Source organism: Triturus cristatus, chromosome 8, assembly GCF_964204655.1.
Source record: "Triturus cristatus chromosome 8, aTriCri1.1, whole genome shotgun sequence".
In the NCBI taxonomy this organism is placed as follows: Eukaryota; Metazoa; Chordata; class Amphibia; order Caudata; family Salamandridae; genus Triturus; species Triturus cristatus.
In genome coordinates this window covers 263,118,444-263,138,966 of record NC_140591.1, presented here as the reverse complement: position 1 = coordinate 263,138,966, position 20,523 = coordinate 263,118,444, and the positions used below count along the sequence as shown (strand labels likewise).

The window sequence follows — 20,523 nt, the reverse complement described above, 5'->3', positions numbered from 1 at the left end:
TGTGAACGAGAAGATTGTAGTGCAGACATCAAGGAGGCCAGGTAATCTGTCAGCATATTACAGTCAACATCAGTTATTTTACGGGGTATAGGCGTCCCCCACATATTCGGTGGTCTACCAAAGATCACCTCATACGGGGATAGCCCTGTTCGAGAGTGTGCTACCATTCTCATGTAAAATAGTGCAACTGGTAATGCTACTATCCAGTCGACACCTTTCTCTCTACATATTTTGGACAGTCTGATTTTCAGTGTCTGGTTATGTCTTTCTACGAGACCTGCTGCCTCGGGGTGTCGGACACAGTGGAATTTCCACTGATATCCCAACAAGAGTGAGACATGTTTCATTAATTCGGATGAGAAAGGCTGACCGTTATCTGAATATACAACACGTGGTAAACCGTACCGTGGGAAGAATTCTCGAACTAGCTGCTTGGCAGTAGTCGGGGCAGTGTAATCTGATACGGGATACGCCTCTGTCCAACGGGAGAGAGCGCAAACAACTACGAGGACATATTTGAATCCTCGACAACGTTCCATCTGAATATAATCCATCTGGAGGACTTCAAAAGGATGGTCAGGAGGCTGAAATCCACCCTGCTCTACGGGAACACTCTTTCCTGGATTAAACTGACAACATATCATACAGGTACGAACTTTTTGTTTAGCTGCTGCTCGTAAATGTTTGTTGAACCAAATGTGCTGAATGCTGTCTAGCATAGCCTTCTCTCCTAAATGTGCTGGACTGTGAACTGTAGCTATAATGGCTTGAACCATGGAATCGGGGAGAAACCATACAGATTTCTCCTTCGTCATCCATCCTTGATCTGTCTGGATCCCTCCTAGTTCAGTCCACTTTTTTATTTCTTCTGCTGTGGCATGTGTCTGTATGTCAATTACATCAAGTGTGGGATCCTTAATTGTCATACACTGTGTTGGTGTCTGAACTATTGGCTTTGTCATGTCGGATGTACGAGTCTGAGCAGTCTGTTTGGCTGTTCTGTCAGCTAAATCATTGCCTTGAGAAATGATATCAGTAACCTTCGTGTGTGCTTTGCATTTCATAATCGATATTGCAGTCGGTAAATGAATCGCGTCTAACAGAGCATGAATGAGGGACCCGTGTTGAATATGTGTTCCATGAGAAGTTAAATAACCCCTCTCCCGCCAAAGCACTCCGAAGTCATGTACGACTCCAAATGCATAACGTGAATCAGTATATATGTTGACTTTCTTGTCCGTGGCTTGAATACAGGCTTGTGTTAGAGCAACAAGTTCTGCTGCTTGGGCTGACAAAGTATCTATACAATTTGTCTCAATAACTTCAGTGTCTGTTGTGACTGCATATGCGGCAACTAAATTTCCTGTACTTGTCCTCATACACGAACCATCTACATATAACGTCAGGTCTGGATCTAGCAATGGAACGTCTGTCAAGTCTTGTCTAGGTTTCGTCTTTATTTCAATGATTTCAACACAATCATGAGCTAGTGGGTCTGTTCCAATTACAGGTAATAGTGTAGCAGGATTCAATGTATTACACCGTCGGATCTCTATGTGTGGTTGAAACAATGTCAGTTCATAACCGGTAAGTCTTGCTATGGTCAAGTGTTGTGTTTGTGTTCGGTTCACAAGAACCTCTACTGCATGTGGTACTTGTACTGTCAATGGGTGTCCTAAAACTATGGCATCGCTTTGTCTGATTGCTAAAGCTGTCGCTGCCACTGATTTCAGGCATGCAGGCAAAGCCTGAGCTACGGGATCTAATGTACTGGAAAAATAAGCACATGGCTTGCGTGATCCTGCTTGATCCTGAGTGAGTACTGATAAGGCAGTACCTTCGCGTTCTGTAACAAAGAGTGTAAAATGTTTGCTATAACATGGTGTTGCTAAAACAGGTGCTTGACATAAAGCTTCCTTTAAGCTTTCAAAAGCTTGTGTATGTTCCTGAGTCCAAGGGAGAACAGTCGATGTGGCTGCCTCCTGTGTGGTTAACTGAATGAGTGGTTTTGCTAGAAATGCGTACTGAGGGATCCACTGCCTACAATATGAAGTGAGGCCTATGAAAGCCCGCACCTCCTTCTGTGTCTGGGGTATTGACATGTTAGCAATTAACTGGATACGGTCTGGTGTAAGCTGCCTTCCCTCCTTGGACAGCGAGTGACCAAGATAAATAACTCGCTGAACACAGAATTGCAGCTTAGAAGGGGACACCTTGTGCCCCTTGTCGGCTAGGAAATGTAAAACTGTCAGAGAAGCTTTTTCACATTCTGGCTCGCTTCTCGCGGTGATCAGCAGATCATCGACATATTGAAGCAGTGCTGTATCGACTGGCATGTGGATACTGTCAAGTTCTCGTTTCAGTGCTTGGCTGTAGATGCTGGGGCTTTCTGTAAATCCTTGGGGAGCGCGTGAGAATTTAAAGCTGCGCCCATTTAAACTGAATCCGAACAAGTATTGGCTTTCCGGATCTATTGGGACGCTGAAAAAGGCATTCTTGAGATCAATTACAGTAAAGAATGTTGCTTCGGAATCAATTGCTGTCAACAATGATGATATATCAGGGACCACAGGGAATTGTGGTACAATACACTTGTTTAGTTCACGCAAATCAATAACCAATCGGTATACTGGCGGAGCAGTAGGATCAGTTCGTTTAAGAATCGGAATTATCGGTGAATTACATACATTGGAGTCTGTTTCTACAACTACTCCCTGGGCAATTAACTCATCAATGATTTTCGACAAAGCCACTACAGCATCATGCGGTAACTTGTATTGTCGCATTCGTGGTAGTACCACTCCTGCTTTCAGTGTGACTCGATAGGGTGTAATGTTCATGCAGCCAACATCCGTAGGGCCTTGTGCCCATAGATGTACTGGTAAAGTCTGTAGTCGGGGATCCATGTCTCTAGACACATAGTGACCTTTAAAATCACGCAAAAACAACCTTACTCCTTCCGGAGAACAACATATTATGGCTCCTAGTGCTTTCAGAGTTTTAATTCCTAGCAAATTTTCTGGGCACGATTTAGTAAGCAATAAATCTGTAGTTCGTGTCAAAGGTCCTATCGTAAGTGGTAGAGGCTGTGATACTTCATTAACAATAGGTTTTCCTGAAAAACCAAGGGAAACTTTTTTAGAGCCTGAGAGGGGTGCCCCTGGAACTTCACTACGTTTTATTGTTGTTCGACTTGCCCCTGTATCGAGTAAGAATTTTCTATCTTGACCTAATAATTCACTATGTACATAAGGTCCTTCTTGATCTACCGGAATCTCGATAAGCGGTAAGTCAACTTCCCTCTCTAGGCTGGTTCATGCGTAACGCTGATACTCAGGGTATTCATACTGTGCAGTCTGATACATTTGTTGTGTTGTGGTTTGTGTGGCAGTAGTAGGCAACGGTGGTGCAGCTGGCACAAACTGTATGGGTTGCTGTGAGGCTGGCATGGACTGTCCATGCTGCATAGCTCCTTGTTCATTCTGATCTTGTCTAACTAATCGTGGTCTCTCCTTTGTAATGCCTGTAGCTATATTACGTTTCAGGACTGGACAATCGTGTACATGATGGCCCAGTTGTTTACAGTAATTGCAGGTTCCTTTTACAGGAACTGCAGAATCACCAGAATGTGTCACACTCTTTTTGTGACCATCTGCTGGTACTGTCTGAGAAACTAGCATTTTCATTTTTGTATCCTTCATGCGTCTATGCTCGTGTTCTTGTTCATCCCTAATTCTATTGTGATGATACTGTAACATTTGTAGCATTTGCGACGGAGTGTTACTTTGCCAGGTACTCTCGAATTTCAATATTCTATTCTTTACTGGAGGTAATGCATTTTCCACTAATTTTGTCACAAATAAATGTGGATATGAGTCACTACTTGCTTTTATACCACTATTTATACCAAAACATTTTTCAAATCGAGCATAATAATCGCTTGTGTCTTCATCTTGCTTTTGTTTACAGGCTGTGATTGCACCCCAATCTTCCTTTTTTGTAGTTAATAAACGTGGCAGTACCTGTACTAGTAAACCTGGTAATAGTTTAACTTTATCCCCGAGCCCTGAACCTGCGGCTCGGCCCCTTTCTTCCTCTGCTAATGCTGTCCAGTCTATCTTTTGGTCTCCCACTTCCCACTCTTTTTCTTTCAGTTTTTCATATATGCCAGCAGGCAAAAGCACTTTTAAAATCGTCATAATATCAGGAAAGGTGTACTCTCCCATCAGTAACATGTCTTTAATTTCTCGGTGGAAACCTGCTGGGTCTTTGTCATGACTAGGTACTACTTTTTTCATTTCTAATAATTCCATTTTTGATATGGGTGTGTAAACAAATACACGGTGAAACTCATTGTCTTCGCCTTTTATTGGGTGCACTTCTCGTAGAGGATTTTGTCTATCCATGTAGTACGGTGCTCTTTCTCTGGGGGGCAAGGAGAGAGAATCTGGATTTACAAAAAGGACGTACTGCTTACGTGACACTAATATCTCTTTAATTAGCTTGTTACTAGAACCTCTCCATCTGTACGTAAGTAGTTCCGTTAATATATCAGGTAAAGGACCAGGGTCAGCATGTTGGCTCTTATATAATATGAGGAGTTGCTGAATCATATAGATTCCAGCTAAACGTTGTTCATCTGTACTGAGGTTGAGAAACGTGTGTGCTACGGTCTCATCACCATATTTTTCAGGACTAACGATCCAGTGAACGGCTGATCTGGCTAATTCTTGCTCATCCATGGAATCGAGGAGGTGGTAACCCCTTCGTTCTCGTAGTATTTTATCTGCGGCTTGAAACGAATGTTCAGGAGACTTCAGATTTATTACAGGCGTTGGATACGTTCTGCTATTATTTGGACATACAGAATGTATGGGATCAGAAAAACATCTAGTATTTTCACAGGATCTTCCTCTGCCTACATAGGCTATGGTTTCTGACTGTCTTGCGGAATTCTCTGATTCGGACACTTCATCTTGCTCAAACTCGTCTGTTCCCAATCTCTCTTCATGAATACGTTCTATTTCTTTACGGATTTTTCGGCACATGGCTATTATACAATTTTGCTTATCGTGTCTCCCTTCTGATATATTCTGACTCCATCTTGTAAGAGTAAGCATTACGTTCATGTCTACCCCCGGACGATCTTGATTTCTGATCACACAGTTTATGAGGAAACGTAACAGTTCCCCCTGTATTTCTACTTTCTGGAATTCCATAGCTCTGTTAATACATCCTGGATCTCGTCCTGTCTGAACAAAATGATATATGTTATCCAGATGCGTAATCATCCCTGGTAACCTCGCTAAATACTCTGCGGCTCGCCTGATACGTAATGATGCCAGAACCATTTCATCCTCTTTACCAACCACCGGGTCATACCTACAATTTACAAGGAGTTCCTTAAGCGCACGTTCACTTACGAACTTAGGTGTACGTGAATGTGCTGACTCTTGAAAGACAAGTTTATTTATTCTAGGTGGCGTAAAAGTACTGCTAGCACCTCCCGTGGCCCCATCTGGGGCGTCGGGTGTGAATGGGTTCGTCGAACGTGACACAGCAACTATGGGTGTTGTTACCCCTGTAGAGTCGACTGCGGAGACAGATGCGGAAACAGATGTGCTTGCCGAAGCTTGCGTCGGGACTTGCTGTTGCACGGGGACAGATACCTGATCCTGACGTTGAACCCCTCTGCCAGACGGTCTATGTGGTGTGGTGTTAGCATACTCGGGGGCTGCATCGTCTAGATATGAGGAAAGGAAAACATCTTCTGCGGTTCTGGGATGCCCCTTTGGATGTACCTTAATTGGAAATAACGGGGGTGGCAAGTCTTTTGGCACCTCCGTAACAGCCTTAGGTAGTCCTTCGGCTAGAAGGGGATACATACCATTCATAAGAGCATTTCTTTGTCTATTTACTTGTTCTGATTTCACTCGGATACCTTCCTCAATTAATAGATTTTCTTGAACTTTATTTGAACTTTCTTTACTCCTCTCTTCTTGTCTACGTGCTTTTTCTGTTCGTCTGTGAGATTCTTTACGCCATAACTCGACAGCGTCTTTCTGTGACTGTCTGACCTTTCTTTTCCATAACTCTTCCTCCACTTTCATGATGCACTCTGCATCCCAGGTTCCCGCTATGGGCCACCTTTGACTTTCCGGTAATCCTTTGGTATAATCTACCCATAGATCAAGAAACAATATGGCATCTAAGCCATGTTTATGGTACATGAAATGTCCTGGAGTGTCTCGAGGAGGAATAGGAACTGCTTCTTCAAGCACCCCTTTTCTGGTAGTAATCTGTCTTAACTTCGAGAAGAGCGGCATATTAACAACTGACCTGATACTTACTCTTGAACTTACTTAATACGAGAAACACAATAATGAACAGTGAACAATGAACAGTCATTCATACCACAATATGCAAGACATTTTCTGAATACTTTAAACATTAAACATTAAACATTATAACAATGATCGACAATGATGACAGTCTGCTTAACTAATCACCACGCTGAATTCTTGAGAATAACTGAATACTTCGGAATACTTGATATACTGCTAAACAGTACATATACACTGCTAAACAGTGCAGACCGGATTTGTGTACCCAAATCCGTCTTGACCGGCACAACCTATGTGCACGTCAACATGCCTCCCCGGCGATGGTACTCACCGAGTAGCTCCTTGAAACGGAAGGCCTCAGAGAATGGACAGGACTCGACGACTGCGGACATCGGACCCTCTGGACATCGGACTTTCGGAAAACCTGGTGGGCCTCTGTATACCTCGGATCTTGCTCTCTCAGCTAGGCTCTGGTCGGGATACTTCGCACTTCTCACCGCCTCGTCTGGGTTGATCGCAGCCTCAGTCGCCCCCGCTTGACCGGAGGGAGCTTACAGGAAATCCTGCTGGTACGCGTTTATGGTCCGTCCAGCTGTGGCAGGAGACCGGGCCTGCAACGCACCGCCGGCGCGTGAGATGAGAAAGTGTCCCTGTTCGGGCGCCATTATGTGGTAAATAAAATAAATATTACCGGACTGAATTTCATGCGGAATCTTAAATTAAAGTAAATAGCTCAAAATAACAAGAGGCAGAATCCGTGGTATAAGAGGTTTCTAATGGGCTTTATTCCATTCAAAATGGCCGACTCGAGTGGCGGCCTTCAGGTTCCGTCACCACGAGGGTTCAGGAAGTGAAGTACAATAATTTATTAACAGACATGTATTTTTATAATAAGTACATTACAATGAAACGAATGTAGAAGGCGTAACATTTGATAAGAAAAATGACGTGACAGTGACATAATCGAAACTAGGCGTAATAAGGAATAAAAGAAACATAATTGGTTAGAATTATCAGACATAGGTGGATCTATAAGATAATACTTGGCATAGATGCGCGCGCAGCAGCATGACGTGTAATTGACGTGTAACTAGGGGGTGAAGGGGACTTGACATTTAGCTCTACATGTGGAGACGAGAAGTCTGGGGTCAAGTCATCCTAATCCCAAATCATATCTAACATCCTATGTTTAAAGAACTATGTTATCCACAAGGAAGAGATTCTCGGACAGAATCTATTCTATACTGACTGTGTGCGTGTACAAGCGTCTAAGTGTCTATATGAGATGCGAGGGGCAGAAAACTTTCCATAGCAACAGGGCTATGAATCACTTGCAGGAGGACGGAAAGGCTGAGTCCTTTGCTTGTGAGCTAAAGGAAATGTTTACCTAAATCACTGGACAGGAATGCATCGGCTGGAGAGCAAAATAGATAATTCGAAGGTGAAATACAACTTCTTGGCAGACAGGCGAAAACTGGCCGAGGCAGGCACCGTTAGCTGCACAGGGAGTAGGACAAAGTTCATGGATACAGATGCGAGCTCAAGCTGAAGCTGTCAGAGACAGAGAGCAGGGAAAGGCTTTGAGGACAGAATCGGGCCTACTCGCCTGAACTGTAAAAATGGAGTAACTTAGCCATATAAAGTCGGTGGCCTTTCATACTTAGGAATCGAATATCCAGCCCATTGATGGCGGATCTGACAGAGAACATGTTGACGGTAGACACACATATGTTTGCGTCTTAGAAACTGGAACTGGAGGGAACATACATGTACTTGTAACATGCATATAGAACCGTTGGGGTCCAAGATAGGGGACATAACTGACCAGGAAAATCCGCATGCTGAGCGAATTCTAAACAAGCAATAGCAAAGACATTAGGTTGGCACTTGCTTTCTATATGCGTGACCTATTGGCTCTGCCAAAGATTGTTTTCCTTTTTCCATACTCCTCTTCATACCAGATACCTTGTATCTGCGGGCTCATATTTTTCTCGCCATTGACAACTGCGGTTGCTTTAGATATCCAGTTTCAGAAAAGTTTCATAATGACCTTAGTTTGGCCGGAAAGCAGTTTCCTGTTCTTGATTGGTTTAGAGTTTTGGTCAGTGGATAAGATTCCACTGAGTTACAGAAACTACTGTTTCAGGAAGGTTTTCTATGCAGATCTCATCCTGGCTTTCATTTCCTTCTTGTCCACTCTGCCCCAATCTTTAATCTTGTCTTGTTTACAATGAAGACTTCATATTAATGGTATTATTCTTCTGGAATTTGTACTCACGCTAATCGTACATACATTGTTACAAAAGGGTTGCAGTCATTCTCTACTCTCTCTATAACTTCCATATACAAAAGTCTGAACAATCTGATGGCGAGATGATAAAGTAGTTTATGACTGAGGATGGCATAAGAACAAACAAAAAGGTGGTGGAAGGAATACCTGAATTATACACAGCCACTGGCAAAAGCTCAGGGATGCATTCAAATCTACTGTTTTTCGTGCTCTACGTTAGTGTAGACAAAGACCTGCCATATGCAAATCGTTTTTTCTTCTAATCCAAGAGGGACAATTCTGCCATCACATTGCTGTTTGCTGCAAGGATGCCCCACCAGCACTAAAGGTTGTGGTGGCTAATGGGATGACGGGCACTATATCGAATACAAATACCAGGCATTTCGTGGAGTACAGCCAGGGCCGGACTGGCCATAGCGGGCACCGGGCATTTCCCCGGTAGGCTGCTAGGGTGGAGGCCGGTTTTGGGCCCCTGGGGGGCCGCTTTTGTTACCGGGGGTCGGCAATATCGGCCCCCTGTAACAAAATCGGCCGAAACCGGCCCTGGCAAACTGCTCAGCTGCACTCCCCCTCACCCTAGGGGGGGGGGGCGGTTGAGCAGTATGCCAGGGCCGGTTTCTGTTCCCAGTCCGGCCCTGAGTACAGCACTCAATCCTTATGTTGTTTGTGTCCTCAACTTCAATGTATGGTTAGTTACAGGGACTCCATTCTTTTCCATGCACGGTTTGCCTCCACATGTCTTTGTACCACCTCATGATTAAAATCCTCACCCTAGCTGGGTATGCAGTGCCTGCTTGCCCTGTTGCCCTCATCAGTCATGGTTTCCATGGCCAGCAAGTGATCTTCTGAGGGACCTTTCTTAGATTCAGAGGTATATATATGAAATATTCAGAGATCAGTGTGTTTGTGACAAAACTTCTAAAATGGAACTCTGCTTAGTCTTTCTAATTGTCATACGTCTACAGATATCCAGGGAATCGCTTATCTAGAGCACTCCAAATCCCCTTTCTTACTGAGGAGGTCAGGGAGAGAAACATAAATGCACTGGAAGTCTTCACATCTTATTCTCACTCAGAAATGTATCCACTGACCCCTACGCCGCTCACTCATTCATTACTCCATCCATACATATTCATGCATAATTAATTCCTCCATTCATCTACACATGCCCATTCAACATTCCTCCATTCAGTATAACACTCACATCTGCCCATACAGCAACAGGCCCTGCAGAAACACTTGCATAACACCATAGCTCTGCTGAATAATTTGGAGAGAAAAATGAAGAACCTGTAGCTACTGAAGCTATGAAAATAAAATTTAATAAACATTCAATATTAACTCGCCAATCGATTGTATGCAACTCAATAAAAGTGAATAGATAAATGTAAGAGTGAACAAAAACAAATTAATAAAAATACCTGCTTGAGTGTTCGCTCCATGTCAATTCCTTGAGCCCATGGAGCGGCAGGGTTCGCGAGACAGTCCCCAGCATTGCCTCTTCTTGAAATGTCAATTTTCTGCTTTCGAAGAATGCGGAAAGCTTCAGCCATCACAAGCACCCCATCATAGGTTAATGCAGATGTATACTACAAACAGGAATTAGAACATTTCAGTTTTTATTTTCCGTGAACTCATTATAACAAATCACTTAAAATACACTGGTGTATTATCCAGATAGATCAACCACTTTCATTGTAATATGATACTCATGCTTCATTTTTTGAAAAATACACACATTTCAAAGAGGGCATTGTCCCATCTACCAGATAATATTATTGGCCGGTTGTCGAGGCAGAAGTGTGTTTTTTATGAGGAGTGGTAATCCAACAGTTTCTTACAGTATCCATACTATGGTTTAAAATAATGTTCATGTATTATGCTTACTCACAGCTATAAGCTGCTAACTTACCATTTCCATCAGCCTGTGCAATTTGTGTAACAAGAATCTGAGATGTTTTACTATCAAGGTTTCAGGCAGCATTTTCATCTTCTGTGAATTATGAACTATTCGAAGCACTATTACCTAAAAGGGGCTGGACAAGACATCCCAGATGGTATTCCTTACCTTAGGGAATTTGGCAGGTATGAGGTGTGCTATTTCCTAGTACAAGACCTCCATGTATCATCTGCATAACGGTGTACTAGTTGGTTACTTTGCTGCATGGCTGAGATCGGGAAAACCGCTTTGTTTTGGGACCGGGGTGGCCATCTTGTCTCTTAGATTAGGACGCTTGTCCTATCTAGTGCTAGCGATAAATTAGAGCAGGCACACTCAGGACGCCGTCTTCTGTCCCCAATATTAAATGGTTCTTACTCATTTCAGGTTTATTGTTCTAAGTTAATAAAAACCATCACAACATTTTAGAATTAATACAAGATTATAAAACATGTTTGGAATAAAATACTTCGCTTTTCTAATAAATCAGTTCTTGATTTTATATATCTCTAAAAAAACTTCACGTGTTTCTCTGAATTATTTGTAAAATGCAAGAGCAGCTCCTCCATTTGAGCCGAGGAATGTCGCCCCACAAGCCCCAGAGCTAAAAATTAAAATGGTAATAAAGTTAATTTATCACCATTTTATTTGTCAGCAATCCATCCCGAACTGAGTGTCAGGACGGGGCGGTGCCATTGCTGCCGAGTGGCAGCAGCAGGGAGCTGTGCGCTAAAGCTTAAAATGCGCATGTCTTTTTGGCTGGCCGACTTGCGACGACCAGCCAGACATGCGAGTTTTAAACTTCTCTAACCTAGCTGTCTGAGACAGCTGGGTTAGAGAAAGCGCAGGCCTCGAGTGCTCTTTAGAGCGCTGAGTGAGTCTGCTCCCTCCAATCCTGGCACTTCTTGCTTGCTGTGGGAGTAGCACCAGGATTGGGTAGTGCAGTTTCCTGGGTCCAGAGCTAAGAGAAGACACCCGAGTGAGGAGGACGTTGTGTTGCAAACCAGGAAGGTAAGTCTATTTTATTTATCATTTATTATTTGTTTTTTGTGCCCCCTTAATACCCTCGGTATATGCCAGCCGCCACTGGTAAAATGTGCCGTATTGATACAAGTAGAAAGCATGCAAATGGAACTGTGCCCGAGTTCATTCCAATGGTAACAACCAAAAGTGGATCTTTTAACGTATTAGTGCTTATGTTCTACTTTTTAAATTTTATGCCACTGTTTGCTCTCTTTTCCATTGCTCCACAGGCGGCATGAAAGGAGGGAATCATATTTGTGAGAACATGCATTTTGCTTTTCTGTGCCCGATGCACATGCCCTGTTTGTGAGTTTTTTCAATGTTTTCTATTAAGCCAACTTCTCAAAGCAGAAAAAGTGACATGTTTTATTGGCTCTGCCAACTACCAAATCTACACTACTGCTCCAAACTTCATGAAACCCAGAAACGTATTTACATTTCTCACTGCATGAGACATAGCACCAACGCTTTTTTGGTCAGCCTCATGAGCAGTTAGCCCTATTCTTGTGTTTCTGTCACCACGGTAGCATTGTTTTTTCTTTCCATCGCTTTCATTTGATGAGTTGCATCCTTCCTCAGCTGATGCCAGGGAACTATTTTTCCTTCAAACCAATGCCCTCTAATGGTATTGATTCTTTTTTAATTTTATTTGTGATTAAGCACTCCATGGGGGCCCATTAATCTACTCCTTCGCTCTGTATACTGACAGATGCTGCCCCAAGCAGCATTGCACTGGCCTTTCAGGCAGTCTGCCACAATGGCTCTGCCGAATGTGCAAGCTTGAAGTGGCTGGTGTGTGGGCCATTTTGTGTGTACCATCATGACCCACGAGAATGAAAAACACAGCCTTGGAGATACAAATCTAGCTGTTCACTATGGCTGACACCGTTGCGGGGAAGTAACCGACCGACCATAGATCGTCGGTTCCAACTCACTAATTTGGACGCAACCAGACATAGTGCGGTCGGAAACATAAATTTTTCAAAGGGAGCTTGTGAGGCTGTCTAAAAACGCCCGCAGCACAAGCTATCACTGGAAAATGGAAGTTTGTAAACATCTCTGCACCGTGTGGCAGGCACTGTAGGGGGAGGGGGCCCTGCTAGGGGCCTCCAAAGTCGCTTTCCGACAGTCAATCCATGTCAGAAAGGCCAGCCTGGACTGGCTGTCAGAAACCAATATTGTAATCCCGACAGTCTAGTCGAGCCTGGCTTTGCCTTTACTGAAGGGATTACTATTCCGTTCCCGTTCCTACGGGCTCACAGAGCCAGTCGGAAGAGGAGCAGAATCCCCGTGTGGTTTTCCCTTCAACTGCAGTAATCAAAATACGGCAGTCAGAAGGAAACCTCAGGATGTCGGGAGACATCCACATTGGGCCCCAATTGTCGATAAGGGAGTAAAGTGGGGTATGTTACCAGGTCAATACACATAGAGTTCCTATAGACAAAATGTACAGAAAATGTAGTATGTCGCTAGAAGACCAGGTTTTAGAACACTGCGAAAAGGAAAGAGCCCTCATGCACATATCCCTGGGTATAAAAAAGAGGGCAAAGAGAAAATGTTGGTGGCAGGTAAGGTAGGATAAAGGGCATCTAAAGTTGGATGGCTATGGATGTAAGCAAGTTGATGGAATGCAAGGGTATGCGTCTAAATTTAGTAATATGCCTGGCCGAGCTCAGCCACAGACACGTAGGAGAATTTCACATAAAGTCGGTAATATGTTCAGGTTTAATGAACCCCTCTAAAAGTCACAAAAAAGGGGAAGGGAGATTTTACGGAGATAATAATAACTATAAGGAAAATATTGAAAAAAACATAATATGGGAGGTTGAAGTATAGAGCTATTATACATACCAAAAAGTCACAGCAGTACACTGAGGATCAGTGTGGAAGATAGTGCAGCATATGCAGCACAGAAAGGTAGACGTGTAACTGTCATTAAGTGATTGTGAAAATTGAGTAACAATATAGGGAAAAATGAAATAGGTGCGAATGCATGGCAAGATACCTCTTATGGAAATCAAAGAAAATGCAGAATGCAGAACAGAGTGTTTAAAAAAGGGAAATAAATATGCTAAACAAGTTAGCAGGGTAACATACAAGAGTGAGTGACTGGCTGAATGGAATTTGTAAACGTGACTAAAAGGGACAAAGAGTCCTAGGGATCTGAGACACTGGGCAGCCAATTAGCTAAGATATTTGGAACACAACCAGAGCCTATGAAAAAGAGATTTGGGGCGTATTCACACCTGATTTAACAGTACACACCTGATTTAACAGTACTGTAGTCTTGTCAACTCTAGAGTAATAAAATAACAGAAATGGTGGGTTGAAACAGGAAAATTCTCAGAGAATCATGGGATTATTAGGGGAATCAGTAATTAAGGGGAAGACTCTGTTGGTGATGCCTATTGCCCCTATAGCTCTAATCCCTGAGGAAAACATGACAGGTCTGTGGAGAGTTCACAGACCTTGCACTTCCCGATTGGCCAGTACTCAAACATCATATACCAGAAGACATATTTCTAATATTTTAATCAGTTATAAAAATATAATATGTATGGTGTATCCACCAGGACGTACTGTCAAGGCTAAGCATGCTTCTTGTATTGTGAGGTAAACGAATTAAGACCTGGTTAGTGACCATCTGGTATAACCATGCCTCAAAGCGTCCCACACAATCGAGGCAGTATTGGACCTATGCCTTGCCTGTGATGGAGTGTAATTTTTCTTTCGCAAAATTAAACACATTAATTAACAAAATGTGATTTGCAACGTTAAATAATCTGTGCCGATTTAACTTATAACTTGTAGTAGGTAGCCACACTTAGCTATTATAATCAATTCTCGAGTTACGTGTTGTAGTGAGTTAAGTTGGCCTAACAGTAATATCATTTTTGAATGTTGACTTTACACGTTTAAGGCTAAGAGGCCTGCCCACATATTTTTATGGTTGTTTTGCATGCTTCCTTTTTCTCGTCCCACTACAGATGCTGTAATTTTCCAGAAGTCTTCTATTAGCTAGTGAATAGGCATTTGTTATGTATCAGACAACTGATAGTTAGTTTCTCACAGAGAGAAGATGATGCCAGGAAGCCTCACTAGTGGGAAGAGCTGCCCAGTGTACCAACTCAAGGAGGTAGCCATGTATGAGCACTTGTGAAAACATGAGAATTAAGGGAGTTTACCTGCTTCCAGCTTTTGGAGAAAAATGATTGGATTCTGAGCGTGTGAACAAGTTGCAACTATAGTTTTGTTGAATTATAATAGTTTGTGTTCTATAGACTAGTTAGGAGAAGAGAAGCTGACCCCAGTGATGCTTGCTGACTTCGATCTGAAAAGATCATCTCAACTCTGCCAATCTCCCCTGCTTGAATGCAAAGGCTTCATGCCTGAACATTCCAATGTAATCATCAGAAACCTTCATTTGTTTTACTGAAGTGGGCACCTTAACTAATTGCCTAAATGCCCTTTTTGACTTATCCTTCTTCAATTTACATTAGGGCATTCATCTATGGAACACACGTGTTGCTTATTCTGCATTCTATTTGTAATTCTTACTAATATTCTATTTTACCTTATTTTGAAACATCAACTTTTAGAGAGTTTAAATCTGTGAAAACAATGACTACAAATTGAAAAGTTAATGGACTAATGATTTTGCATTAAACTGATTTGTTAATAAATCCCTTTTTAATCATCCTTTGTTCTTTGTCATTTCCTTGGACGTTTCAATTGGCCTTCACTGTATATGGAAATTAATGTAAATGATACCTCCTTACCCACTCTCCTCGTCGATTAACAAAGGTCATACGACCAATAGCGGGGTTTGTATGATTATTATACTGGACTTTTAAGATTCAAGAATCACCGCTCCAGCAAGTGGTAGCAGAGTGATGATTATGGCACAGGAGAAAAGTCATTAGCATAGTCTAGAGAATTTAGGTTAATTAAACTTGCCCCAGTTCAGAAATTGCCCATATCCCTAAAGTACATGGGCAAACGTTGATGATTTATGGGGTTTTGGTGGTTTCAAAGATGTCTGCAGTGATAGGGGAGTTAGTATTGATAGGGTTGTGCATTGCAATTGTGTATGTAGAGATTGTGGTGTTGGGTTGAAGCTGTGCATTTTGAATTATGGTGATATCTATGTTTTTTTGGTGTCAATGCACATATGTGTTTGATGTTGAACAGTTGAAGTTGCTATTGGGTTAGTCGCAGGCTAAGCTCCTGGGATAGAGAGAAGAATTTTGTGGTTTCAGTTGTCTGCTAAGTTTTGTGGTGATGGTTCGGGAGGTAAAAGCAACCCCACAATTGGGATAGGGTCACGTAACTGATTGTTGTGAATGCACTAATAGTGATTGGTGCTAGTGCACTCTATTGCACCCAGGAAAGCTGTATTGTCAGGGCAAAATCGCACTGGAAGGTGTTATTTCCAACTGTTTCTTGTATGAGTGAATACTTTGAATACTTTAGTGGAGCAGACAAGAGCTATTTGTTTACTGTGTCTGCGTAGAGTTTGTGAAAAGTTGACATACAAGAAAGTTTTAAGTGAGAGTGAACCGCTGCAAGGAGTGAGAGTTGCGCCAGAGAGTACTGTGCTGGGATAGGTTGACTGCTGTGAAGGGTCACGCTGAGATTGGTTGGTGTTTCATCAGATGTCACTCTGTGATAGGTGCATGGATAAAAAGATTGCATGGTGATCGTGTGTGAATATTGATCTGTAATTGGTTGCAATTTGGACTTAAATGCTGCTAATGTAATTGAATTTGTTAATTTCCATTGTTGAACGGCTGTAATTATGAAATGTTTTAGAGCCCTTTGAGATTTGATGAGGGAAGACGTGCAAGTTCCAGTCTGTGAGGGCGAGGAAACTCTACCGAAAGGTACCCCAAGTCATTACATGGTGTAAATGCAGAGCTTCACTCATGTTTGTGGTTCTGTCAGCGGCATAAGGTCACCAAGAAAGAAGGACCATTAAGATTTCCACAATATGGCACTTTTAACTTGAGAGCTATTGAGAATTTTGGGTGAATATTCTCTGGTATGAAACTGCCTTCTAGACCAGCACAATGTGAAGCTTTAAATGCTTGGGAGTGTGCTGCATATACAAAAGAGAGCGAAAAATAAAAAAATAGAGCAAACAGAGCGATGCTTAATTATGTTGATGCTAAATAGGATAAAGAACAGCATAAGTGCAGGAAATGTATAGTTGAAAGAGCTAGAATGTACTCTGCTTTGACAACAGAGAAGTCTAAAAATCAACTAAAACAGGGAAATTAAGATGCCGATCCCACAGAAAAGTCTAAAACTGATAGCGACTCTGGTGATGATCTTTTAGATGCCTTGCTATCTTCACGTCCACCGCCTTACGTTGCTCCATCCTCAGATTCAGATGGTGCTGCAACATCTGGTGGTGCTGTTGCCACAGTCCCTGTTGACACAAATGAGGGTCAGATGGGGGGGGGAGCGCTTTCAACTCTTTCAGGTGAACCTACTGAGGCAGATACAACTGTGGTTCTCCCAGTTATTTCTACTTCTGTTGTGACTGTATATGCACCAATGTCACACCATATCAGCTGAGACTTTAGCTATTCTTGTTGTGTTTACACCAGTAACCACTGGTCCAATCCCTGCTGCTCCAGGAGCTGTAGGTTGAGTAGCTGCGGCAGATTTTATCCTAACGTTGCAGAATTCACAGATTGTTACTTGGAACCTACCACAGAATGTACAATCCCTGAGAGAAGTAAGGAAACTTGTTTTCATAACTGCAATTGCTTAAGAGGGGATAGGACCTTCTGATAATAAAATTTTGCCCCCATGGTTTGAGGAGTCTGCAGTGCGTAGAGGGACAGTTGAGACTGAGTCACCATCCACAACTCAAGAGAAAAAATGAGACCCTTAGATGTAACAAAGTTAAAGGTAGATTTGGAAGAAATCATTAGGGGACATTTAGATATTTCACATCTGAATAAATACCAGAAAAACATGCAGATATATCTGAGTAAAGAGATTACTAGACGCACAGTTACGACACTGAGAAATTAACAGAACTGGTAGGGAAATAATATGTTGACCTCTCGTCGAGTCTTCCCTTGCAGAAAAGTATACTGCATAACTTGATGATAAAGCGATCGTTACTATTCAATCTTCAGGGATGAAGTTACATATTGATAAATTAGTTAAATACACTTAGAATTGGAGCGATTTTGACAGGTTGGAGAGCAATTGAGCGAAAAGGCAGGGAAAGAAAAAGAAGCAAACTGACAGTATAGAGGTGAATGGTAAACCATTTCCAGAACTCCCAGATGAAAATGAGGCTCTGACTGGAAAATACCGGCTGGAGAGTATTTTCATGTGCCATGGAGTCGAGGTAATTTTGCAACACTCACAAACAATTTCCCCAAAACACAATTCTGCCCAATGGTACACCCAGGTTGACAGATGTTTTAAGATCTTGAATATTACGCAGAAAGATTTGAATACCTTTTTGATATTGTGGTACCTTGTGATTTATAGGCTTTATGTAAAATAGCTATACAGTGGTCCCTGTAAACATAGTCTCATTTGAAGAAGATCACCAATTTGTTATATGTAATTCAAGTCCTGTACACCAGTTCAGGAGAGATCTTTTGTGTAAATTAAATTGCACTATTTGCTGCACACCAGAGAGTGAAAAGTTCCCCAAGCATGATGAGGACCTTGACCCTGTGAAAACGATAGAGGACCTACCTCCTGACTTATGAGATACTATGAAACCCGAAGTTTGAGGTTTTTCAGTTAAAGACATTGGACTTATTAAAGGTGGAGGACCTATTCGCATAATGATTAAGCCAAATGTTGTGTTTCTGAGAACACCACTGTGCAATTTCTCATCTGAGGCAGTGGCTGGAATCACTCTGGTGATTGAGTCAATGTTATGACAAGGGATTTTAAGAGAGATAGTCAGAAATCCGTGCAGGACCTATAAAAAATAAACAGTATTTCCCATCACCCATCAGAACAGGAAGTGACATCACTGAAACACCCATCATCTACCTGCACAGGAAGTGACAGCACTGAACTTCCCATCATCCATTTGGACAGGAAGTCACATTACTGTTTTTCCAGCCAAAACTGGAAAAAGAAGAAGCCAAGCAAGAGGACTTCATTTTCCATCTCCCATCAGCAGTGGAAATAACATCACTGTACCCTGCATTCCTCCCCCACCCCCAGGACCTAGTTAATGGCAGCTGCAACATGGACATGCAGCAGACGCATGCAGTGGGCATGCTGATGCCATACTAAAGGTAAGCCCATCTGAGCCCCTACGCGTCTGGACTGTGCTCAGCTCCAAGAATACTGGTCCATCACCATCCAGCAAAACTCCGCAGCACTGCTTAGGTTGCTAGACCCCAGACGCCGTTCCTCCAACTGCTGCTGTGCCTCACACCAGAGTAGGAGCATTTAACTGCATCCAGTGCCGGTTCTCCAGCAACCACCTACCCACACTTTCCATGCAAATACTAAAGCCTTCAAAACCCCAACCACACAAGCACCAACAACGCATACACACTGACCCTCCACTACAAGCCACAGCAAACCTGCAAGTCAACATCCACTCGCATCCATGCTTCTAAATGCACGATCACTTAGCAAACACACAATGGAAATATGGGACCTACTGAGTAGCAATGCACCCAACATCCTCTTCATCACAGAGGCTTGGCTCAACCCTCATCGGCTCTCGACATCACCACAGCAATCCCAGCAGGCAAGAAGACAGCCTTCACAAGCCAGGACTCGCCATCATCTACATGGAATCCATCAAACGCACAACATTCACAGACAACGTCACTCCATTCATGGAACACCTGCACTTCAAGCTACAAATCTCTAATGGAACCCTTGCCTACCGACCTCCCGGATCACAAGCCACATTTACCAACCTCATCACGGACTTCTTTGCGCCACTTACCATTGACTACAGAGCCTACATGCTCCTTGGTGACCTCAAAATTTCCTGAAAGACCGATACGACACCTGCTCCACAGCACTCCTCTAAAGCTTGACCAACATCAGACTCACCCAGCTTGTCTCAGAGCCAACACACACCGCAGGACACAGACTGGACCCTATCTCCACCACAAGTGACAGCATCAAGTACAACTCCACCACACTGCTCACATGGACCGACCACACCATCATCCACTGCCAAATCAACACACCTCAAGTCAACATTACTACCAGGTTCAGCATTCCAAGCTGCAGCTGGGGCAAAAACACAGAAGCAGACGGGCTCTATGTCCTCAGCATGGATCAAACTAGCCCTACATGCAAACTCAACAAGAACATCAATAACTTCAACAATTGGATCAAGAACTGTGCAGACTACCCTGCACTCATCAAACCCACCAAGCATAGTAGATCATACAACCTGGCCAGCTGGTACACAGAAGACCTCAGAAAGACGAAACAACACTGTGAACGGATAGAAAGGAAATGGAAAGCCATCCATGACACCATTGACAGAACTACCAACAAGGCTGCACTCAGACGCTATCACCAGCAAATAAGAGAAATAATTATTATATTTATCATATTACTCTGCATTGCGTTTGCCATTATCTGATTGACAAGCTGTGACCCAAGCAATTTGAACACCGATATCACCTATATCAGTCAAGTGTGATAAGCAACATTTAAGAAGGTAGGCCTTCTGGACATCGCATTAGTATTTGTATTCATTTTACTGGTCTGATAAACTATTTGGAAGCCATAGATCAATAAACGGGCCAGTTTTACATTCTACAGTAGAAGACACTGAATATTTATATTAAAGGAATACAACAAACCTTAAAAGACTATTTTTTCTCAATCTAATGAGCCCTGGGGCATTTGCTATTACCCATTTAAAGTATCAAACAGTCTATTAATCATGGATAGTAAGG

The 20,523-nt window shown here is 42.7% G+C and overlaps 1 protein-coding gene across 7 annotated transcripts in view; it reads right to left on the bottom strand.

Moving 5' to 3' along the window:
* The window catches only part of GRIA4 (glutamate ionotropic receptor AMPA type subunit 4), an 829,275-nt gene that overhangs the window by 174,635 nt on the left and 634,117 nt on the right, over positions 1 to 20,523 (bottom strand). For all 7 annotated transcript variants that reach the window (XR_014967667.1, XR_014967668.1, XM_085621467.1 and 4 more), the window contains exon 7: positions 10,056 to 10,223. Coding sequence is in view for 5 of the 7 variants with exons in the window: in XM_085621467.1 (XP_085477593.1) it covers positions 10,056 to 10,223 (168 nt within the window). In the remaining 2 variants the exon portion in view is untranslated. The remainder of the gene's footprint in view (positions 1 to 10,055; positions 10,224 to 20,523) is intronic.